General features: G+C 39.7%; 2 protein-coding genes across 9 annotated transcripts in view; both read right to left on the reverse strand.

The window, feature by feature from the left end:
- The window catches only part of med12 (mediator complex subunit 12), a 35497-nt gene extending 20398 nt beyond the window's left edge, over positions 1-15099 (reverse strand). For all 7 annotated transcript variants that reach the window (XM_085433616.1, XM_085433597.1, XM_085433579.1 and 4 more), the window contains exons 1-17: positions 14939-15099; positions 14150-14254; positions 13840-14031; positions 7990-8149; positions 7664-7839; positions 6952-7062; positions 6330-6602; positions 6071-6217; positions 5502-5601; positions 5282-5418; positions 4784-4915; positions 3777-3903; positions 3348-3577; positions 3191-3250; positions 2914-3087; positions 1818-1962; positions 795-913 (exon numbers count right to left, since the gene is read on the reverse strand). In XM_085433616.1, the coding sequence (XP_085289742.1) occupies positions 795-913; positions 1818-1962; positions 2914-3087; positions 3191-3250; positions 3348-3577; positions 3777-3903; positions 4784-4915; positions 5282-5418; positions 5502-5601; positions 6071-6217; positions 6330-6602; positions 6952-7062; positions 7664-7839; positions 7990-8149; positions 13840-14031; positions 14150-14254; positions 14939-15040 (2490 nt within the window). In that variant the 5' untranslated portion in view covers positions 15041-15099. The remainder of the gene's footprint in view (positions 1-794; positions 914-1817; positions 1963-2913; positions 3088-3190; positions 3251-3347; positions 3578-3776; positions 3904-4783; positions 4916-5281; positions 5419-5501; positions 5602-6070; positions 6218-6329; positions 6603-6951; positions 7063-7663; positions 7840-7989; positions 8150-13839; positions 14032-14149; positions 14255-14938) is intronic.
- Positions 15100-18253: 3154 nt separating this feature from the next.
- The window catches only part of LOC146717965 (ATP-binding cassette sub-family C member 5), a 33373-nt gene continuing 27190 nt past the window's right edge, over positions 18254-24436 (reverse strand). For both annotated transcript variants that reach the window (XM_085433745.1, XM_085433737.1), the window contains exons 23-30: positions 24105-24291; positions 22939-23028; positions 22269-22461; positions 22001-22160; positions 21126-21204; positions 20921-21034; positions 20184-20348; positions 18254-19428 (exon numbers count right to left, since the gene is read on the reverse strand). In XM_085433745.1, the coding sequence (XP_085289871.1) occupies positions 19336-19428; positions 20184-20348; positions 20921-21034; positions 21126-21204; positions 22001-22160; positions 22269-22461; positions 22939-23028; positions 24105-24291 (1081 nt within the window). In that variant the 3' untranslated portion in view covers positions 18254-19335. The remainder of the gene's footprint in view (positions 19429-20183; positions 20349-20920; positions 21035-21125; positions 21205-22000; positions 22161-22268; positions 22462-22938; positions 23029-24104; positions 24292-24436) is intronic.

The following is a 24436-nucleotide window of genomic DNA, read 5'->3' on the forward strand; positions in this document are numbered from 1 at the left end:
ACAGACACCGACTCAGCCGTAAAGTGGTGGAAAGTTATCCTTATGTATTAAACTGTAAATCCCCAAACACTATGAGACAACGTCTGGCCTCCTGAGGCTTCTGAAATCTGAATTAGGCCCTTGAAGACTTGAGTCCAACTAATAAAGTAAAAAAGTTCCAAATGAAATTTTCAAAATGTTTTACACAGTTTATAATATGTGGGCTAATACTAAAAACACTTGACTATTCAGGACTGACTGCATTCTCTGCCATTTATAATTTAAATAGATGACATTATGATGCGTTTTTACCAAGTGGCAATCTCAGGAGCTGAAAATAGAGCCAATGCTGTTTCAGCTGCTCCCTTATACACAGGGGGTCGCTCCAGTTTGTGTTTTTAGACCAGATGCCCTTAACGACTCAACCCTGAAGAGACTTGTCTCAGGTCTGTGAGATGGAACCATGCTAAATGCTAACCAAGCTGGTACCCGACTAAATATTCACACTTCTTTCTCCAACAAGTCAAAACTAAAATGGCCAAAATGCTAATGTTAAGGCCTCAAGGTGCAAAGTAAAAACCAGCTGATGGCATGGCCAATGGCTATATTTTATAAACTCAGGTTTTCAGGTTCCAACCTTCTCAGAGCTGTTTTGGTTCTGAGGCATTAAATTGTTTTGTGACATCTTACAGAAGAAATATTTATACGGATACATTTGAAAGGTCATTCCTTCGGGTCCATTTGGCTACTGTTTAAACAATAACAGAATCTAAAACACGACTCCAATGAGAAGATAAAATGATTCCTTGTCTAACCTGGGAGGTGACCTGGTGCTGGTCAAAGTGGGAGAGGTGCTGGAATTTGGAGAAGATATCCTCTGCAGTGGGAAAGGCCTCTGGCTTACTCCTCTTCCTTTTTTGTCCTTCCTCTCCTCCTGTGTATGCAGAGGGTAAAAAACAGAAGAAAAAGAAATTTAAAAAAAAGGAAGCAGCAACTCTTGCTGGTCAGCAGTATTCTTTCCAGTCCGCCAAACAGGCCAGCCATGAAATCTAGTTAAGCTAGTGGAGTCTTATCTTATTCCAGCCTACTTCGAAGCTTCGCTGCAAAATACATTGCTATGGAGGCACTTTAAAGAAAAGGAACGAGGTACTTTTTATTTAAGAGATACATAGCTGTGAAGGGAAGGTCATCACAACCTCAGAAATCTGCCATAAAACATTCTGGTATGTGCAATTATTACTCCCAAAACCTTAAATCAGACTAATAAGGTCACGTGTATTTGAGATAAAGTGTCTGTGAACAGATGAAAGCTATTAGCATAGAAATTGGGTAGAAAGAAGATTGAGTGATGTAAACCCCTGAGGGTTCATAGAGAACAGAAGGGAAAAAAAGAGGGCTTTTTCTTTTAAGAAGGGCAGAAGAAAGGCGTTACAAATGTAAAGTACACAAAGAGGAGAATTATTAGTCGGATAACGGCTGGAACGGCCACAGTGGGAAAGCAAGCAATTACCCTACGTGTGAAAAATGTTTTACAAACAACCAAACATGATAAAGCTTCTGTTTTCCATGTTGTTTTCAGCCAAAACATTATCTTTCATATGATAAACACGGATTATTCTGCAGAAAGATGCGGGGGAAACGTTCAGTCAACAAATTGGGGGAACATGTATAAAACATTCAAACAACCCCCTGACTCCCATTTTCATCCTTAAAGGTGAAAAGTAGGTAAAATAAAACTGTAATGTAATCTTAAAAAACATAAAACTGCCAGACAAAATTCATGCCCGGAGAAGCAAACAGAAAATGTTTAGCATCAGTCAAAGGAGGAACGCTGTTACCTGTTTCTGCTGTGCTTTTGCGGTTTAGCACCTTCAGGATGTCTTTGGTAATTTTCTTAATGGTGTGTCTCGCCTCATCTCTCAGTTTGCCCACACCGTAGAGGACCACTAAACGCTGGTTGCATTCATGACTGGCACTTTCCTCCTAAAAAGAAAGAAAGAGATCCTGATGAACTTCAATAAAAATCAAGAACGACAGGAACCAAAAGAAAAAGACGAGCAATAATTTAGCAAACTTTTCAAACCAGCTGATAAGGACAATAAAAACTACCCCAAAAAAAGAATCTTACACTGAACTGTGTTAAAATCATGCTGTGAATGAGTCCAGAATTAAAGCAGTTATAATTCTGTGTATGAAAAAATCTCATCGAGCACTAAACAGAGCCATTTCACAAATAACATTAAAAATATCATATTCATTTAGCTATATTAATATTAGAAATTATTCACATCAATGCTTTTTGTCCACCAATGACATTATAAAGCATCATTTATATAATTTAAACAACATTTAGGGACCAAGATTTAATAGATTCAAAAGTTCAATGGCCTCAGTGTATGTGCAACTTCATGTATTAAGCAAAGTCATTTTTTATAGCATTTACACCCATTCACAAAGACCTTGCAAAACAAATCAAGTTAATATACAAGACTTTAATGATACAGAGAGTAAGAGCTAGCTCTTCATGGGAAAAGGAAATCAAATCTAAAATAGCTGAAAAACAATTCCAGACCTCATTAGGAAACTAGGAAACCACCAAAACATATTTTCTTTTGGCCACCTGAGTTGATCTGGGTTGATTTCATAATGTAAATTTGCTTTTCAGTAATTTAGGCTATAGTTAAACTGAGACTGAAAATGAAAACGGGTTTCAGGAAACTAAATAAAAACTAACAGATGTACCGACAAACATCCAGTTCAGATGTTGTCAAAGTATAGAGGAAGAAGATTATTCTCCATCTTTATCATTTACTACATAATATCACTGAGTCATACTGTGCTTTCAGTGTATTAGGAAGATATCTGCGCTTAAGTCCCTGTAGGAGAGAGTATCGGGTATTTCTGTTTTCAAAGTCACACTGTAAGGATTCTTACCTGAGGAATAGGGAAGTGAGTGGCATACTGGATGTGACGGGGTTGCTCATACAGTTGAGGAAAGGCGGGGTCCATACCCTTGTCCTTACAGTTGGGCTTGCTGTCCTGATCTGTAACCGGCTTCTCTGGAGAGGGGCTTCCCTTGGTTTCACAGTGCATTGGAGGTGAGAACATCTGCAGGACAAAGAAGGCTGAAATTACTTCAAGCGAGGAACACCAAAATGTTCAGACAGAAATGGCTCCTAGTGTTTGTGTGTAAATTCTGGCAAAAATATACCTCATCAAAATTAGCACTGGAGTTATGATCGATTTCCATGGACTCCGACAGGCCAGTATCCTGTTGAACAAACAAGAATTCATGTTATCTTTTTACACCACACAGCTACTGTGTCTGTAACTCTACACAACATCGACAACAGATTCCTCCAACATGCCTCCATCTTGACACTGCTGCCTGCATCCTGCTCTTTGCGCTCCGATTCATCAGAGGGCTCATCGCTGGGTGAACGTGGGCGGGGCAGGTGGGAGTCAGAAGCCAAGTCGCCACGGGAAATGAGCGTGCACATGTAGATATTGTGGGAAAAGACGTCGTGACGGATGAGCTCGCAGAAGAGAAGGACTAGGTTGGAGAACTCCACGCGTTCGCTTTCATTCCCAGGCTCCGCTGTGAAGGGGAAAAGAGGATTTGAATAATTTATTAGCAGATTTCCCCTGCCAAATCATTTCGAATAAATATGCAATGAGTAATGAAGTAAAAAGGCAAAGACAAAAGGACGTAAAGTTCGTTCAATATTTAGACTGAGATCATGTGTGACACATCAGAGAATCATCGCTGCAAGAAACAAACAAAAAGAAAGACTCACTCAGGGTGGGAGCCTGAGTGTCGAGGAACTGCAGCAGCACATCCTGAAAGACTGGCAGTGTGGCAGCTGACAGGGAACCAGATGACACAGAGCCCTTCTCATCCACCACCTCCGACTCGCCGCACCTCTGCAAACAAATGTGCAACAGACAGTCTTTGAGTGCTAAATTCAGAAAAATGTTCTTACTTAGCATGTTTCTTTGGATTTACAGTAAATCTACACACACGCTGAAAGTCAACTGTGTATACACATTTAAAGCTTCTCACTAAATCTTATACTCAAAAGATAAAGATTAGGGATGCGACAACTACAAATAAACAACATCAGAGACTGATATGTTCAGACACAACAGATGGTTACCGTGACTTCAAAATATAAACTAAAGAATAAAACCCTATTCACACATTATCTGGAGATACATGCTATGTTGTAGGGAATGGAGAGCTTACCTGTGATCTTAATCACAAAATGTCACAAATATGTCTGCAAGTCATGAAGCATGCAGCAAATTCACCACCAAATTTTGTCAAATGGGTCATGTTAATAGTAAGCCCCCTGTAAAATGGCATTTCTGCCTTTTATTTTATTTGAACAGTTTCATTTGTGTCCCCACTGCTTTCTTCTCCTGCATGAGGAAGTTTTAGGGAGTTTGTATCGGCAATTATAAGGGACAGTCTGGAAAGCATTTTCACAGCACAGAGGCCCAGTCATAAAAACAGTGAATGGTGAAATCCATCACAAAAGGAAAATATTAAAATATGATGATGATGATGATGTTATGATGATGGATGACATGCATGGCAACATTCGGTAAGGAACTGTAACAGTAATAACGTGGCAAAAATTATTAGTGTTAGATCTGCGGCTGACAGCCACGGATGTCATTAAATTTGAATATATCCTGTGTAAGAAATGTAATAAATTATAAGGTTTCTGTGACAGAAGTTGCACTAAAGGTGCAGAAGCGGCACAACAGAACTCAGATTGGAGGGCGGTGTGTTTCTTACCTCTGCTTCTATTTCAGCCTGCCTCTTTTCCAGCAGCTTGGCCACAACCATGGCCCTGTGTCTGCCTGAACGCTTACAGCACACAGCCCATTCACAAAGCAAGGTCACCACCGCATCATCATCAGGTGACATCTGGGTAGAAACACGCTTTATGAGACAACATCTCCAAAAATAACATCACTCGGTGTCACACTATTATCTGATGATCGGTAATCACATGGCATCAGCAGTCTGCTTTTTATTACAATTAACAACAACGTGGTCAGTACTCTCCTGTAGCATGCAACTACTAAAGCTAACTCAAACTAAACTAACAACTGTGGGAAAAATCACTTTTAACTTAAATAGAAACCTAGCCTTTAGTGAACCATTCAATCAAAACTGGAAACGACCAAAACTACTTCGAAAACTAGAACTAAACTGAATACCAAACAAAATGTAACTAACTATAACTGCATTTAACTGTTAACTCACTAAAATATACACCAAACTCATTACCTCGTGGCCATCTTTGCTCTGGCCTGAACCAAATATCCTGTTGTACAGTGAATCCAGGGAGTTGTTGAAGTCAGACTTCTCAAAGCTGTGGTTGTCCAAAACCTCCAGAGTGTGGAGAACCCTTCCGATGGTGAATCCTGCCAGAAGATCAACATTATTTTAATTTGTTCTTAAAAGCTGCAATCAAGTATCTAAAGAGTGAAAGAAACAGTGTTCATACCCGCTGTCGTCTCCTGGCACTTATCAAACGACCACCTGAACTCCACTGCCTGACCTCGCTCCTTAATTTGTTCCTCAATCTCCCGCAACTTTGCACGAACCTGTGAAAGACCACTCTGTTAGAGGGCAAGAAACAGAAACCCAAAACCTGTGGGACTGCCAACAAATCTTAAGATTATGAGGTAACTAAATAACCAATTAAAAGTAGTGAAGAAGGTTTATGTAAAGCACAGTTGTGTTTATAAGTAGAGAATCTCCAAACACCTGACATATATTTCAACGCAAACTTCCATTTGCTCAAACTGGCTTTGTTGGTACTTCAGAGACTGTCCTTGTGTTTCTGCACTAGGAGCCTGTTTGTGCACAAATCTGTTTTGCTCTGTGCATTTCTTGTTCTTTATTGATTTACTGTAATACACTGGAATCCATTGCTTTTGTGCACTAGAAAAGCCAATACAATGACTTTAATTGCAAACAAATGAAAGAAAAGCCCATGAGGGGTTTTTTTTGAGCACCATATGAATAATTTCACATACAAAAAAAGGAAAATGTGAGTATGGATGGAGGTACCTGCTGTGTAAAGGCAGTGTTGCCTCCTGGCATTGGCAAGCTGGAAGGAGCGATGGGCAGGAGGTCGAGAGGGGAACCAGTCTTGTTTCTGCTGTCTGTTAAAGAGTAATGCCACACAAGAGCACTGGGACAGCACAACACAATGCTCTAATGTGACAATGACAGGAGAGAGAGGGGCAGGGAGAAGGAATAAAGGAATAAATACCGGGCTTAGAAACCATGTATTAAGTACATGAGAATGAAATTGGACATAGAATACCTGTAACATGCAGCTGAGACCAAACACCAGAGGCCTGTGCTGTGGACAGATATAGAAGTCTGTAAAAGGTGTCTGGGGCTGGTTCCCTCCCGCTGGCTGGGAGGTTGGTGTGGAGGGCAGAGCGTTGCTTTGCTGTGTCAAGATGCCGTGAGCTGGATGCCCTCCTGTGCCGGGGCCCAGGCTCCCGTCACTTAGCAACAAGTTGAGGCGGCGCGTGCAGAAGTAAGCCAGTCTTCGTGACAAGTAAGCAGACTGCACGAATTCCCCCGAGTACTGTGGCACAGAGGAGAGATTCACAGCATTAACCAGAGCACTTGGTGTTCATTCACATCAGTCAGCTACAGAAATTGAAACAAAATGAGGGCTGTGGGCCCCGGTGGGTGCTGTCACCAAAGGTTACTGCCATCACACGAAGAAACAAAACAGGATAAAGTGGTGACAGCTGTAGAAGCACGTCATACCACAGAGCAGGTGGGTGGGTGTATCTGCACAGCTGTATGAATGTTAAGGAGGAGTGCAGGTTTCGCAAATGTGATCCATTAAAGCACGAGTGATGAGGTTAGATTGAAACTAAAGACTGAGGTTCATAATGAGGTGACAGTGAATGAGCAGATGTGTATACCTGTAGTAAAAGGGGCAAAAGTAGTCTGAGAAGCTCATCTTCACCAGGCCGGACTTTCTCAAAACACTCCAGCACCCACGTCAGGAACTCGTGTCTGTCTAACATACCATCCTGAGCACAGAAACACAAGTCCAGCTTAATACTATGCAGATCTTAACACTCCTACACACTGTCTCCTTTGTGTGGCTGAAAAATGTATTAAATTAGAACATTTTCAACATCATCATATATACACAGAACACAGTAGCTGCCTCAGACTTCATATCATCCACTCAGAAGACTACTGAGATTAATATGACTGAATATGCTGCACATACATGCAAGAGCAACATCCTTTGGCAACATCTAACCTCAAAACTTTCCAGATCTAAAACAAATGATAATTTTTAGAAGAGAAACTATTGATACAGCAACAACCCTGAAGTTCAAAGCATCAATCAGCATCTGTAACACGTCCATTTAAATTTAAATATCAATTACAGACGGCACAATTTAGTGAATTAAATATGATAAATATTTGTTACAAATTGCACGCTTGTGACTCAAAGATAAAATAGTATAATAAACCAGTGCGATTCATCAAAACCTAAATGTTGCCATGGAGCGTCATTAAGTTTGTGCACAGCAGGTAACTCGTGTAACTACCAAAGCTCAACTGCAGCATTTTAACTCCAAGACTTTTTCAGCAGCAGACTTGAGAGTGTGAGCTGACCTGAAACATGAACATGGCCAGCTTCTCGTTGTATTCCCACTGCTTCATGGCCGTCTCCACATCAGGGGGATTAGCTGGCAGGGGTGAGCTGCAGCCTTGGCTGGGAAACTGTCTGTAAAACTCAGCCACCTTCTGAAGCTGCTCCCAGAGATACTTGGTAATGATTTGGGTCCATTCTATACAAACACACATACACACACAAAGAAATTACTTTCACAGCTAATACATATCTAATACATGGTGTCACAATATCAAATGAAAGGTAAAATTATATCGTTTAGCCAAATGATCCCTCGAGACTGAAAAGACCCAAGTAACATGCTCACCTATGCACGGGTCAATCACATGCCTCTTCTTGACTTTAGTTTCTGTGATAGCTGCATGATATGCGCAGGTCATCTTAATCATCCATGCTGAACGCATTACAGGGACTGAGTACTTGGCCAAGTATCCAAAAACCTCTTCCTTCTTGCTAAAGATCGGTACCTGTAAAAAGATTTAGCAACAAATTTAATGGAGTGCTGTATTGAACTGCTGACAGGGAAGCAGGAGTACACCGACCGAACAATATTGCTATATCTGACTGATATCTTCAGCTCCTTATATGTAAAAATGACAGCATTTTCTGATTGCAGTGGCTGATATTTATTTTGTTGTGTTATCTTAATTGTGTGGTAAACGGCCTGTATTTGTATAGCGCCTTTACTAGTCCTGCCTAGGGACCCCAAAGCGCTTTACACACCCAGTCATCCACCCATTCACACACTGGTGGAGGCAGCTACAGTTGTAGCCACAGCTGCCCTGGGGCAGACTGACAGAAGCGAGGCTGCCATATCGCGCCATCGGCCCTTCTGGCCATCACCAGTAGGCAACGGGTGAAGTGTCTTGCCCAAGGACACAACGACCGAGAGTGTCCGAGCCGGGGCTCCAACCGGCAACCTTCCGATTACAAGACGAACACCCAACTCTTGAGCCACGATCGCCCCGTGTGCTGGCAAACTGCTCAAAACCACTGTGATAAAGAGCTAAAAGAACCTTAATCATAAGTTAAAAAGGAAGAAATAACATAATAAGACTAAAAATATCCACAGTGATGACGGCCATTAATAAAATGTTTAACATGGATAAAATTAAGAGAGACTGTAGAACTGTGTCAAATTGCCACACCTCTAAATACACACAAATTGCATTCTGCACTTTTTATAGACTTCTTGGTAAGCCATTATTATTTAATAATTCCTTTATTTGTTATGTCTATCTATATTATTATTAACATTAATGTTTAATTACATATATTTATATTACTTTTATTTTATTAGGGTATCATTCTTTTAATTGTTCCCAGGATGAGACCTCAGTAACTTCACCTCATTCTGTCACGTTTCTTCATCAAAATGTAGCATACATATCAGGAATGTATGTTATTCCTAAACTATATGGCTCCAGTCTTCAGAAATCATTTCATTCATTGCTTGATCTGCTTTGAAAATAAATGGTGAGAAAGAAAACACCTAAAACGCAGCCAAGGAGAAACCTGGAATTGTTATCCTTCGGGAAAAATGATCTGCCAAAGTCCTTAATAAATCCAGCCAGTTTATCACGGCACAGTGAAGTATGTTAAGCAATAAAATAATTTTAAAAACTGCAATGTGCAGGTAAAATGATAAGCAGCTTGCTTGAAAACACACACAAAGCTCACCTTTCATTTATTTCGATGCTTTAAAACTTCAAAATCTATATGCTTCAATTTGTAAGAGCACTTACTTGGAGAATAATTTCACAATATTGAACAAAACAATTCAGACGATCTATGACTAACAGATTTCGTAGTTCTTTAAAAAAAGAAAAATAAGCTGCTGACACTTTCAAATAAAGACATGCATTGTGTTTTGGGTCAATACACCCAAACAAGACTAACAAAAGGCTTGATTTACACAAAAGCATTACGTTTTCTTAACTAGGCTATTTAAAAAGCACTTTTGAATTGTTCCTGTTTCGTAACATCTCAACCAAACAGGGGAGTTCTGTTTAATATAGGAATTATTTTCTCTACACTCATTCAAACTGCTGCCTTTTCTCCTTCAGCTTTTACAGAACCAACACACTTTCTTCTCATGGTCATGTACACGTAAGGATTTTGCCAACAATATTTTTATATTTTGATCTTTTTTAACTCCACCATTTCTTTTGATCACGACCTCATCTGCCACGCTCTGGTGTGGTTTACCCCCAGATGCTTTCTATAACATCATCAAGAGTCCTCTTTGATGACCTCACCTGGGCTTTATATACACACTCCATTTGCTTCTCTTGGGTTGAGAAGCAACCTAAGAGTATGAGGAGTTGATGACTCCTCATACTGTTGCTCAATAATAAATACTAAGTTCTGTCTCACTAGGAAAAGCTTTCAAACCAAGCCTATCAACTTCAGTCAGCTCAATAAAAAAAAACAAAAAAAACAACAACAACAACAAAAAACTGTTATTAGCTAAAATCACTAGGTTTAAAAAAACCTACAAATTCATATAGCTAGCAAAAAATATAGTTGTTGCTGTGGCTCAGGTGGAGTGCCCAGTTGTAAGTTTGGTGGCTTGATCTCCGACTCCTCTGGTCCTCATGCAGAAGTATCCTTTAACAAGATACTGAACCACTTGTCCCTGATGCATCTATCAGGGTGCAAGTGTGTGTGTAAATGTTAGAAATCTTAAGCAGTATATGTCTGTGTTATTGGGTAAATGAGATTTGCAGTTGAAAGGCAGTATATAAGTACCAGGCCATGTTCTACAATGTGTGCCTTTCTCTTATTTTTGTATATATTTCTCCTGTTTGCCATTTATTCCTGCTCTCTGCTACTTAATACATATATATATAACACAAAAAATGACAACTCATAAATGATATTCTACAACACTCAGCTCTGTTAATAGCTTATCTAGTAGAGCACACAACATCACATTTCAACTTGAAGAGGCAAAAGAGCCACTAAACTTCAAACTGCTGCTCCTTATGGTTATATAGCTATTAAACATGCAGGAAATCCAAAGTGTGGGACCATTTCAGTAAGTACCATTTCAAAAGACAATCCTAAAACGGTAACATGCAATCTCTGCAGGCATACATTCCCCTGTTATTCATCAACCTTTAAGAAAATGCCCCATAATTTGAAACATGGATCCACTTGGCATGCCTGCTGGCTAAACATTAAAGTCTCTTTTATTTATCTATTTATTTATTTTATTTAGAAAGAGGGGCAATACATATTAATGAACAAGTTAACAAATGTAAATATGACAGATTATAGCCTTGGGCTAATTTGCATCTGCAGACCCTCTGGCAGGTTGGTGTTACACACAAGTTAGTAAAAACATACAGAGACACTATTTACAGGTCAGGTGACAAGGACAAAAACAGTGAGCACATTATATTAGAACAAACAATGACAAGAAGAGTGGACAAGAGAGGACAATATAGATAACAATAATGGAAACACATCAATTATATTGCAAAAACCCCAAAATTACACATGCCCTGACTGTCCTGATATTGCACTGACCCATTACACTAATAGTTGTAATACACTAACTCTTTCTCATGTCCAATATAAAGCATGATTAATTAAACATGATCACATGTTTGTGTGTCCCTGAGCCACCCTTTTAAGTGACTCTTAAAGATGGGGAGACTTGTACTTCCCTCACTGACAGTGGAAGAGTATTCCAGAAGCTCACTCCCTGATATGACAGAGCATCTATGAAAAGGTGCTCCGTCTAAATGCCAATTCACAATTACATCTCTCAGTGGCTCGAGTCAGTCGAGACCCGGCAACACTGCTAGACTTTTGTTTAATAAAATCACTGATTGGTGGAGGCACCAGACCATGTATAACGTTGTATATTAGACAGGCAGATTTAAATAATTTGAAATTAGTAAAATTTAGAAACTTGTATTTATCTCAAATTTGACAATGGTAATATAAAAAAGGTTTTTTATGTAATATTTTCAATGCTCTTTTGTAGCACACTTCGATTGGCCCAATAGCAGCAGAGCTCGTATAGGACCATCTTGTAACACAATATTCAATATGAGCCGGTATCATAGAGAGCAGGAATGTAATCGCTGCTGTGTCTGTTAATGATGTGCAGATATGTCTAAAGTTCTATATTAACATTTACAGTTTTCACTACTTTTTTAACATGTTTTTTAAAGGATAATTTTGAGTCTAGTAGCACTCCCAAACACTTAAATTCCTCAACATTAATTAGTTCTTGTGCACCCAAGAAAACTTTTACTGCAGCCACGGTTGTTTTAGGTTTACTAAAAAACATTGATACGGTCTTTTTAACATAAAGGCACAGGCATGAGTCATTCAGCCATTTTTGTAAATCATGTAATGCCAATGAAAGCTGATGGGCTGCATCATCAGCAGTTTTGGCTTGTGTAAAAATTACCATATCATCAGCATACATAATCGTGTCCACATTTTTGCACACATTGGGCAAGGCATTTACATAAAGTGAAAATAACAGGGGGCCTAGAATTGAACCCTGAGGGACACCTTGCGCACAGTAAAGATAGGGTGACTTGCTATTCTTTATTTGCACGCATTGTTTTCTATCTGATAGATAAGACTGTATCCATTTAACGGTGTGATTACTAAAGTTAAATGTTGACAGTCTAGACAAGAGCTTAAGATGATTCAGTGTCAAACGCACGGAAATCAAGAAAAACAGCCGCAACGTAACTGCTCTTGTCTAAGTAAGACTTCACTCTCTCAACAAAAACACAGACAGCCGTTTCAGTTGAGTGAAGAGTGCGAAACCCGAATTGCATAGGGTGCAAACCCGGATTGGAGTCATTAAGATGTTCAATGATTTAGCAACCCACTTTTCTGCTATCTTTGAAAAGATGGGGAGTATGCTAATAGGTCGATAGTTAGCAGGGTCTATTTATCACCCAATTTATAAATTGGTGTAACTTTTGCCACCTTCCAACTCAGAGGAACGACTGCCTGCGTCATTGATAAATTAATAAGATGGGTCACAGGCACCAAAAGACAAGATTTATAATACTTCAAGAAATTGGTATGAAACCCACACTCATCCCTTGCTTTAGAACTTTTTAATTTAGAGATTATATTTTCTACTTCATTTTCTGTAATTTTTCAAATGTTGAACTTTGAATCTTCAGAAGAAACATCCTCTTTGGTGTCAGTATTCCCAATATTTTGTTGAGGGTCACAAGAATTAGAAAACACGTGTGCAATTTCATTAATAGTACTTTGGAAAAAAAATCATTTAATTTAGTAGCTAGGCTGAGAGGCTCTGATACCAGCTCACTGGCAAATTTAAGTTCAAGGTCTTTATCAGCATTATGCTTACTGTTACCAAGGAGTTAATATTTTCCCAAATTAGCTTACAATTTCCTTTAGCAATATTAATTACAGTCATGAAAAAAAATTTGCTTTTGCCATTCTCAAAGTCTGTGCGACTTTATTCCTTGCAGATATAAAATGTAATCAATCAGTATTTAATCCAGATTGTAACAATGTTTTAAGTAACTGGTCTCTGAGTCTCATAAGCTGTTTACACTCAGTATTAATCCAAAGCAAGGAATAAACTCGTTTCTTTCAATGGCTCTCGTTCTGAAACTGTGACAAGACCCCTTTAATAGAAGAGTATAATAGATCACAACATTTATTAGTGTCATCATATTATAGTATGCTATTCCAATCGAAATTATTTAGAGCTGCCATTAAATGTTGTTCTTGACTATTTGGAATCAATGTTTTTTTTATATTCATGCTTTTACTGACGTCTCAGTCGCTTTTAGTCAGCTTTCTGGAGAAGAATATGGCACTGTGGTCAGACCTACCATCCCCCCCAGTAGCTTTTCTGGCTACTGAAGCACATTAAAAATCATTAATAACTTTTCAGGTTCTCTGAACTTGAGGCTTTCCTCCTGCATGCTTTGGGAAGACTTAAAGTGTAGTTGTTGTTGTGATTTTGCTTCTCCACAGCCCAGGAATTTAAACTATGCTTTAATGTGTACTTACTTCATATCATAAATTTAAAAACAATTAACTCACTAACTAGGTGGCTTAATGACTTGTGCTCAACTAGGAAACCAATTACAGGAATGCCCAATAATAAATAATAAACAAGGGTTTTAAGTCTTACCTTTTTAGCCAGCTGTGTCAGAGGTTTAGTCCCAGCTAAATCCGTGAACCAGTTATTGATGGAGCTCTGTGACCTCGCTGTGACAAGCCAGAAATTATCCTTCTGGTTGACCTGTGGTTTACGCTTCCCTGTGTCTGGAAACGTGCTGTAGCGCAGCTTCTCTGCAATAATGCTGCTGAAGTTTGAGCTGATCTATAAAGAGAGAGGGGAACATGTAAGATGGCCAAAAACCAGCAGGGGAGGGGGGGGTGAATCTATCCAGTTGTGAATGGTATGCTAGAGCAGGAGCTGTGTTAAAATGAGCCATTACCTTGGAAGGGTTGAAGTTGACATTTTTGGCACTGCCATGTTCATCACCGGATACAGCTGGTTGGTTATTGAATCCTTGCTTCACATTCAATGCAGTCAACTCATCCTGAAACACATTTCAGCGAAGAGAAATGATATTTTTCATGCGACGTTAGTGTTTGAGATCCCAGACCACTGAGAAAGTCAGGATGCGTGGTTGATTGGTTTTGCAGACATGACGTAAACATAAATAACAATAAAAACATTTTTTTAATTATTATTGGGGAAACATAAAGAGTCACTTTTTCCATTTGCATCAACAGATTACATCAGGTTATTGCTGGATATGAACGAACAGGGATACCTCAGCTAGGCCAAACTCCAGTCTAAAAACTCAGCAAATAATTTACAGCTTGCTGGTAATAAAGATTAGCTTTGAAGGTCTGGTTATTCGTAAAAACAAACCATATGGCTATTAAACAGAAACAGTCACGCACAATCCAACACCGAGCGCATATTGTTTAAAACCACACAGTAAGACAATGGCTGCAGTTTATATCAAACTGCAACGCATCCGCCACCCGAAGAGTTAGCTTAGCAAACTCAGCGATCTTACCAAGTAGCTGATTGTCAACTAAGAAGGGCAAGCTAGCTAACAAACTGACAACTAGGTTCTGTTCATTGTTATTGCTAGGCCCAGACCGTTCACAGGACTGCAAGCTAGTGTTAGCTCGCACAGCTCCTCTGCCTACAATTTTCCTCGAGAAAACGTTACTCCCGGCCGTTCAGGGAGCACGTCGTCAAATCTGACCTCTTTTTGCTTTGGATCTTGCGGATAAACGTCCGGAGGGCCGAGTCGGGGCCGCTTTAATGGACGGTGTTCGTAACTTAAGATCCCGAAAGCAGCCATCATCCAGCGGCATCACAGCTAAGGCTTTCCTCCTTCCAGCAGCCTGGGGCGAGCTACAACAGCCAAACTCACTTCCGGCAGGGTTCCAGTCGTGAACTTCAAAATAAAAGTCAGGGAAACTAAATTGCATAAAAAGCTTTGTGCTTTTTAGTTACTCTAGTAAACCGCCAGTAGACCCTATACAGAAGAAGAAGTTACTCTAGTACAGGGGTCGGCAACCGGCGGCTCTTTAGTCCTTTTAGTGCGGCTCCGCGTGGTTTGGGAAAATTAATTAGTTTTTTAAAGTAATTAGCTTTTGTGTATTTTACTTATGTTAGTTCTTTTTTAACTTGTAGTTCTAAATTGGAAGATTATTGTGATATTGAAATATAAATCTAAAATGATATTCTATTATTTTTTGATCGCTCAAAATAAGCCGCTCAAACAGCGCTCACGCCTCACAGACGACAGCTTACAGTCCTGCGTAAAGTTGAAAGTGACTTCGTACAGCCTCGATTTGCAGACGCTGAGGAGCAGAAGTCCCATTGTAAACATATCACGGCAGACCCGACGATGTTTCCATGAACAGGCTTTTCAGCATCTCTTTATTGACCACTTTTCACACACGGGTGCTGTACGCATACAGCCGGCTGTAGCTTTGCAGCTCACTGCCCGACACACACCAACACAACAGCATAGAGAGCACAGACGTTAAGGCGTGATTGCGGGCGCCGCTCAGGTGCGTCCGCCTCCCCTGCAGCGGGGCTGCACACATTAACCGGGTAAAATACATATTTAGGCAGAATTTTGCAAACATCTGCTTTTCATTTTCCAATAATTTTTTTTAACAGTCAGGTCAAGGCTCCAAAAGTCCAAAGGCGATATAAGGGTGGCGGCTCACAACAGTTTTTGTTTGCTGGATCATTTTAGTTCAGCTGCGTGTCTTTGCTTTTGTTATATTTCTTTAAGAGTTCAAAGTGTGTTCATTACATAAATAAAATGTAATTTTCTCTGTAGCACTTCATGGATTTAAGCAACACACCTTAGTTCTTCACACAAAGCATAAAGGTAAAAAAACAATATATACAGTGTTATCTTCATTTTAGATGTCAAAAAGTATTTGCGGCGCCCAGTGTTTTCTTTTGCGTGGAAATTGCGTCCAAATGGCTCTTTGGGTGTTAAAGGTTGCTGACCCCTGCTCTAGTAAGTAAATAGAGAACAAATAATGTTTTTAATCGTTTCCATGTTTTTCCTTTCTGATTAAAAGCGCGCTATTAAAAACACTCACGTGTATTTGGTTATTAGGCTATTATATAATATTAGATTTAATTAGGGGGTATTTAGCTTTAATGTCTGACTAAAAAAATCTACATCCTGCATAATTTGTGGTCTCCCATTTAACCTTTAAAGCCTAGTCAACACACGCACGCACACAGATATACAAAATAAATATACATGGTTTTTATACATGGTGTAATACGGCAAAATAAGTTTGTACATCTAACTGGAAAGTCAATATTTGGTATGAGCACTTTTATTCTTAAACACAGTCCGAACTCAGGCAAGCTTTCTTGTAATTTCTTTAAGATGTCTTCAGAAATAATCTTCCAGAAAATTTTCCATATTTAACTCCAGTTTCAGCACATTAGCAGTTATCTCAGTGTAATATGAAAATCTGTCCCTCCAGTTCGGACTGAGGAAGTCAGAGTCTGAGCTTTTAAGAAGAAAAAACTTCACAGTTAGTCAAACATTTCAAATATTTTCCTCCAAAAAAATAAAATAAAAAGTTACAACACAAAAACACTGTGGACTCTCTTCAAGTATACATTATAGCATGAAGGCAGCAGGTAAGGTTATTGTAAGGTGTGTGATGAGGAGGTAAATCCTGGGCAAAAAATATTAACATTCTGAGTCTGATATGCAATCATTTGGGGGTCCGAGAAAACACACACAAAGGTTACTCCAAATGAAATGCAGTGTAACTTTTGCATTATGTGGAATAGTTCAAGTTTCATAAATTAAAGGTATTCCCTTTACTCCTGTGTGACTTCACGATCTTCAGATATTTCCCTACCTTGTAAGGAATTAATGTTATTTACCAACAGCTGTTTATGCCAGTTTGGTGGATTTTCATACTGCAGGAAGAGGTGACCAGATGGGAAAGTCATATGTTCTATTTGTTACTTTCATGTTTCTTCACTTGGAGTTGATCTCAAGGGTTAAAAAAAAAAGTGGATTTCTTAGTTTTGCTGAAGTGCATGTGGGCAGATTGTTGCTGAAATCTGCAGATTAGGACTTTACACTTTTGAAATGTTCTCATAAACCCCAATTTAACCTTTGCGTTTGTTGAACGCCTGCATACAGTACTGGAGGAGGCCTTAGATGTCATGTTCATGCGGGGTTATTCTGAAACAAAAGGCTTCACAATTCCCTAACGAGCTAATGGAATATTCATGTATAAATGTCTCTGTGACTTTTATAAAATAGACTGAAAAATAGGAGTTGACTGATACAGCGTGACTCGTCTGCGGCACTGTTACACTCACATTGGAAATGCTTTAAAATTCAGTAGAACCAGATGTGTTTTGTATTCCATGCATTCTTTCCCCTGTCAAAAAAAAAACAAAAAAAAAAACACACACTGTGTCTGCAGTACCCACAATGCAAATCATGTTTACTGGTAGCATTAGGTACTATTTCCTCAGGCTAATAGCCTCAAGCGGGAATAAAGTGAGGGTGATGAAGGCCGGTAAGCTCACTTCTTTTAACTGATTCTCATTTTGAAACTTGTAGCTAACTCTAGGCAAGTCACCCAAGGAAAAATCATCAGATGTTTTGCTGCTAAGGAGCAACAAGACACTTTACAAAACTTTCTTTTTCCCTCTATACTATACTGACTGCTCTTACTTTTAAAATAATGCAATTTCCTTTACCATTAAAACAAGAGTAGCATGAAGAAGGCTCAAGGCTTTCAGGCTGATAAAGACCTCCACAGCATGTATGAATCGAGTCTAGTAAATCAAAAGCATGTATCGAAATTATTTCAATGTGAAGATAAAACATGAATTGCCCTAGTTTGTTTTCTCAAGGAATGCAAAAGATCCTTTCCAAAAATTCCTCTGGTAACACTTTCCTGCGTATGCATTCATAACCTTTTGAGGAATCCAGAGACAAATCAAACAACCACATAACATCCTTGATGGACATCTTATAAGAATAGACTAGACACGTCACCAATAAATTAAAAATAGGTTTATTCAAAAAAACCTCTATATATCAAAAATCCCACATTTAACAAATTTATATTACAGCTTCACAATCTCAAGTGTACAAAGGCAATCTTGAAAATAAGGGATATTGCACTTTTCATGATTGTTCAGCACATACTCGAAGGCAGACGTTTGCAGTCCTCTCATGTGTGAAAACAGAACATGTACAGACACACCCTGATGGTTTTCAGTTTTGTTGCAAACCACACACCATACTTCAACACCTAAATGATCTTGCTGGCAAAACATTCAACTCCAGCATTTGAAAAGATGAGCTAATTTGAAAACACAGTGCTTGCATGCAGTCTAAAAAGAGCATGCTTACATGGCTAACTCCATTATATAACCTGGAATTGTTTACAGGTCTAGGCACATATCACATCTGCAATAATTTACTGAAATTATCTCATTACAGCAACAACAAAAAAACACAAACATTTTAGCCTCTTTTGGAAAGCCATTTTGAGGAATGAATAGAAGGTGATGTTTTTCAAATATACTGTATTTAATAATTAATTCAAACAAATAAATTCCTGACATAAACAAACAAACATCAGTAGCAATGCAAATAAGAAATTAAATCTGATCCACACCATTTTCTGCCTAACATTAATTTCCTGGACTGTCAGGTCTCAGTCATGGAAATAAAACTAATTTAGTGTCTGACTGATTAACTGAAAAAAAGAACCATCCTACGTCCTTCCAAGTGTCCACATGACACATAAAGTGCTATTGTCAGAGACGCAGCTCTGTTTCACTTGCAGCTAATTGTTTGGTGCCCAGGAAACAACTCCTGTGACACGGCGGCAAAGAGCAGGTGGCTGATAGATCTCACTTAGCATACTAAGATTTGATGTGCTGTTAGGAAGTGCTGTCTCTGTGTCTTTGGTGAGGAAATAAACGGACACGGTTGCATGGACAACCCATCAGTGGATTTCTTTACTCATCATTTTCACACTTGGCAGGATTTGTGTGTGTGTGCAAATCATTTATTCAGCTTGATATTTTGTAGGATCACAGCTCAGGTCCAAAGTTCAGCTCCAGCGTGTTTTATCTGTTTTGGTTTTCTGATGCTTCTATCATGGCTCTAAATGTTGAGTTTTCATCTGCCAGCAAGGCAACGGGACTGTCAAACTCCAAAATCTACGAGAATGAAAAGGATAAAACAAAATCAGCACTTGCATATAAAGTCTGGGCACATTATCTCCAAACTTACTCCAACCGAAGATATTTCCCAGCGGCCGTGTATGAAAAGCATTTCAATATGTGGGAAATATTGTCCTCAGACAGCCTTTGCTGCACTTTGCTGAATCATAAGTTCCTATAAGGAGTAGCGATCACTCCCGGCACACAGTGGCCAACACTGTTTGAGCCATGTTGACATTATCAACGAGGCTCGAACAACAAAATATTTTGGGATCTTTTATAATACAGGCAAAGCCAAAGATTACAAAATGGAAATGTAATTGTCTTTTTAATGCAAAATGCATGAAGTAATGAACCATTTAGGTACATCTAATAGTAATAAAACAACACGCTTACGAATATCTGTGATTTTTTCACTCCACTGCACAGCCAAAAAACTGGGTGTAAATTCAAGCTATAAATCTTGTCTCTTCTGATGCATCCATCTTATTTTACTCTACTTACTGATGCCAAAAATGCAAACTCAACTGATTAAGGGATAAGGGCTGAAACACATAAACTGGTGACTACTTGTGTGCTTTTCATGTTATCAGCTACCATCAAGAGTCTTGAAAACTGCTCAAGTGAAACATGAACTGTCTCATTCCATCCGTCATATCAAACACACAGTAATTTAGGGAATATCACATCAACGATTGAGTTTCAACCACTGGACCGAGTTTCACAGTCAGACATACTGCATTTATATTCACCTGGCCGCTGTCCATGACCATGACTCTGCTGCAGCTCATCACTGTGTTGAGACGATGGGCGATGATGAGAGTAGTGCAGCTGCCAAACGCAGTGCGAATGGTCTCCTGGATGAGACGATCTGTCTCGGTGTCAATGGCTGCTGTTGCCTCATCCAATAAAAGGATCTTTAAAAAGAGACACATGCATTCATATTATGGGAGTTTGGTTACTTCGATTGCACTGTTTCATTGACTCTAACGACCCACATTATGGAATCGAGTAATTTTTTATAATATAAAAAAAACGATGCAAATATTGCTCAAAGCAAAGTTTTTGTTTTCAGTGAAGGAGAATTTATATGATGTGAGAGGCATTTGAGGGGCAGGTGTGTGATAGCTGATTTAATCAACCAAGGTTGCAGAAAAATAAGATGAAATAAGAAAACTGAAAGAAACCTTCCAAACAAAGCAAAGGCTGAAATTGTGGTGCACATGCATGGTTATTGACATATAAAGTTATGAAATAGTACTTCACAAAAATAGCTGAAAACAAATAAAATTATACGCTATGTCCTGATGATGTCCGACCTCATGCTATCTGTTCAGAAGCCGTACCAGCTATGGGATACCACCAGCAGGGGGCAGTGGTATCCCATGCAGGTGGTTGTATGGCAAGACTGATTATTCATTTTAGAACTGAGGAGTTTATCAACTATTCCACATGGAAATATAAACCAGCAGCATTATACAATCAGCACCTTGCTGTTTCTCAGCAGGGCTCTGGCCACACAGAGGAGCTGCCGCTCTCCCACTGAGAAGTTCTCTCCGTTCTCTGTCACCTCTGAGTGGAGTGAATGAGGCAGCTGGCTGACCTGAGGAAGGTCAAAGGGACATAAAGATGTAAAAGGAAGCTGCTTTAGTCATGTAAAATATAATTTACACTCCAACCAATTTGTAACTCACCATTTCTTTTATATGTGTCTTCTCGAGAGCTTCCCAGACCTCAGCATCAGAGTATTGATCCCATGGGTCTAAATTGCTCCTATTGGAAATAAACCATGGTATTGACGTTCATACTGATTATACATTATGACAGTGATAAATGGACAACACTTATATATTATACTATTATACTTTTCTAGTCTCATGAAGTGTGTTTTTTTATGCAGAGGACCACACACCCTCACAAATTGGTACATCTGGGGCAGGTTTTAGGGTGATCGAAGCAAACTCAACCTCCTGAAATGCATCTGCCCGTGTCTATTTCACATTATGACAAGAAGGGCAGCATACTCTGATCCTGAGCTCAAAACAATCCATGGCCAGGATCGATTCTGACCTGCAGCTGAGGGAATTCATTCACAAAACAGAGGTGCTTTTTTGCTTTTGAATACTCTGGCCTGTCAGACCTAGCACCCCTGTTGTTTAATTTCTTAACACAAAGCATCATTTTTCCTTTTTGTAATGGGCACACATCAGATCACCGCTGTGCACACACAGCAGCGACATCTTCCAACATCTCCCAAAAGCCAATTTCAGGCAAAATTGAAAACACAATCACAGACACTGAGTGACTAGATGGAAAATATCCTGCTCACTTTTGATGTTCAACACATATACTATAGCTTTAAACAGATGGGCTGACTATAGGCACTTTCGAGGAAGAGAGTAGCTATCTACCTGGTTGTACAACTAAAACAAATTTTCCATTAAAGCAGATGCATTAATTGCCAAAACGTTGGTGTTTTCTGATATGATTTTTTAGCCAAAAGATTTTTAAGGTAGTTCAATAAACCAGTTGCAGTGATTAATAATGAAAGTAATTATCAATGGATTACCTGATAGTACCGATGAAGAGCACAGGCTCTTGAGGAATAATAGCTAGCTTGCTCCGCAGGTCATACAGACCGATCTGTGCAACATTGACTCCATCAATGATAATAGAGCCCCCAGTCAGCTCCACAAGTCTGAACAAAGCTACTCCTAGGGAGGACTTTCCTGCAAACGCATATAGAAAACATGCTGCGTTAACAAATGCAGACACATTTAAGTGGAAACGGAAGCTGAAAAGTCTGCCGGCTGGGGAACTGAAAAGGTCAGTCGTACCTGATCCAGTGCGGCCCACAATGCCGATGGTTTCTTCAGGCAGGATAGTGAAGGACAGGTTCTTAAGCACCAGCGGCAGATCATCGCGATAACGCATCTCAACATCCTGAAAGGTGATCTTTCCCTCCTGAGGCCAGGAGGGGGCAGGTTGGGCTGCCTCAGGACTTCGTCTAGGTGCTTCGCTCTCAAGAGTCTTAGATAAGGAAAAGGTGATGGTATCTGGCATTAATCTGTAAATCTCTGTGTAGGGGCAAGCCCCCTAACTGATTTGTAGTGATTTTCTTTCTATGAGATTTTCTTGGCACGTCAGAAGAAAAAGTTGAGCTGATATTGTGGTTTGATGGCAGTTGTGTGACATAAGCTCTATCATGTGCCCTGGAGTGTGTTAATACTGCACAAGAGGTTTCTATCATTCCTAATCAAATGCTTGTGACACACACACACACACACACACACACACACACACACACACACACACACACACACACACACACACACACACACACACACACACACACACACACACACACACACACACACACACACGGACTTGCCAACAGCCTTGAATTAAAACGGTGTCATATATCTCATGTGGTCTGGTCTAGTGCTGTTATTTCAGACATGCTGTTACACAATCCACCTTTCTCACTGTGCTAATCAATGCTGTTACCTTTATATAATGATTGATCCTCTCAACAGATGTAAAGCGAGCTTCTGTCTCGGTGAGGAGCCGCACGGTAAACTGAAACAAGCCAGTCAGCTGGAAGAGAAAGAAAAGCAGAGGGGTAAAAAGGTTAATGATTAACAGTGTCACACCAATTACTATGAAACACTCGCTATTTATGTGCGCTGCCCCCTTCAGCAATTGAGCAATAAAACAACTGGCAATTTACAGCCTAATAAACAGGTTTGCTGATATGGCTCCTTCACGATCTTGTTAATCGATTTCAATTCTCTGTGTCGATTATAACATGCAGTAAAGAACAGAATCTTAAAAAACCAAAAACTGGGCAATGAGAAAACAAACATATTTCTAAGACACACTGTGAAAATCATCCTGTCTGTGTACAGCAAGGTGAGAGTGTGCGTTAAAGCCAGACCATGTAACCTGTGCTAATCAATGGCTGCTTCATGCAGTGCTACAAGACCCATATTAAGCAGCAAATAACAGCTAAAATACTGCAGAATAAAAAAGATGAATGATGTTTTGTTCTGTCAAACACAAAAAGCCTCATTTTAATCTGTCTCTTCAAATCGATGAAGCAAACATTAAAACTAGGCAAGGTGAAGATGCCAAGAATGACAATGGTAACCCTGTTAGAGTTCAATGTTCCACCTTGAACTCTTACTTCATGGGATTCCTGTGGTTATATTGTGGTTACGTAACTCCTACCCAAACAATGGTGCAGACAAAGCTTACCACCCATGGCAGCAACCAGAACACCCACACTGAAGAATCTGTTCAGGACTAACTTGAAATTCTCAACAAAGAGCTCCCAGTGTTGACTAAAATCCCTGTCTGATTAAGCATCCACAGGATGCGCCTGCAACAAGACCTATCCGGCCCGTGCTGTACACGTTGGCAACATCCAGCCACATGTGCTTGCCCCAAACTGCCCGGACCAGTTTTCTCAATAAGGTTAAGTACACAAGGCGATCGGTGTATATTCAGACAAGTTTTAACTCACATTTAGACGCACACAGTTATAGAGGCTGCCTTGCTACCCTTCCTACACAGCCCGGAGCTTCAAACTGTCAACTTTTTTGCCATTCAGAGGACCAGAGCCGTCAGTGTTTTTGCACATTCTGTGTTACTACATGAGTTTGTTTACACACCTGCACTGCATATGATATGGCCAAGCCTGCGTAGGCTGGAGGTATCTGATTGTGCATGAAGACAATGAGCAGTGCTACAGCAGTGATAAGGGAGATACTGATGAGGTCCAGGCGGATAGCCAGCCAACGCATTGCACAGCTGAAGAGGTAGTTTGAGGCCTGGTTGGTGTCCAGCAATTCCTGATATCTGAAAAAAAAAGAGAGGGAGAGAAAGAGAGATACCGTAAACTAATTTCAGCCAGAGTAGAAGCAAGCAGAGCTCTGCACTCTCCTGCTTGCTGAGGGGAAATATTCTGGTATGGGCTCTGGTATGTTTACTAACAGAGGAGCAA

This window comes from Copadichromis virginalis, linkage group LG2, assembly GCF_057382275.1.
Source record: "Copadichromis virginalis isolate Kocher_CV1m ecotype Utaka linkage group LG2, C_Virginalis_male_GT1.1, whole genome shotgun sequence".
Classification (NCBI taxonomy): domain Eukaryota; kingdom Metazoa; phylum Chordata; class Actinopteri; order Cichliformes; family Cichlidae; genus Copadichromis; species Copadichromis virginalis.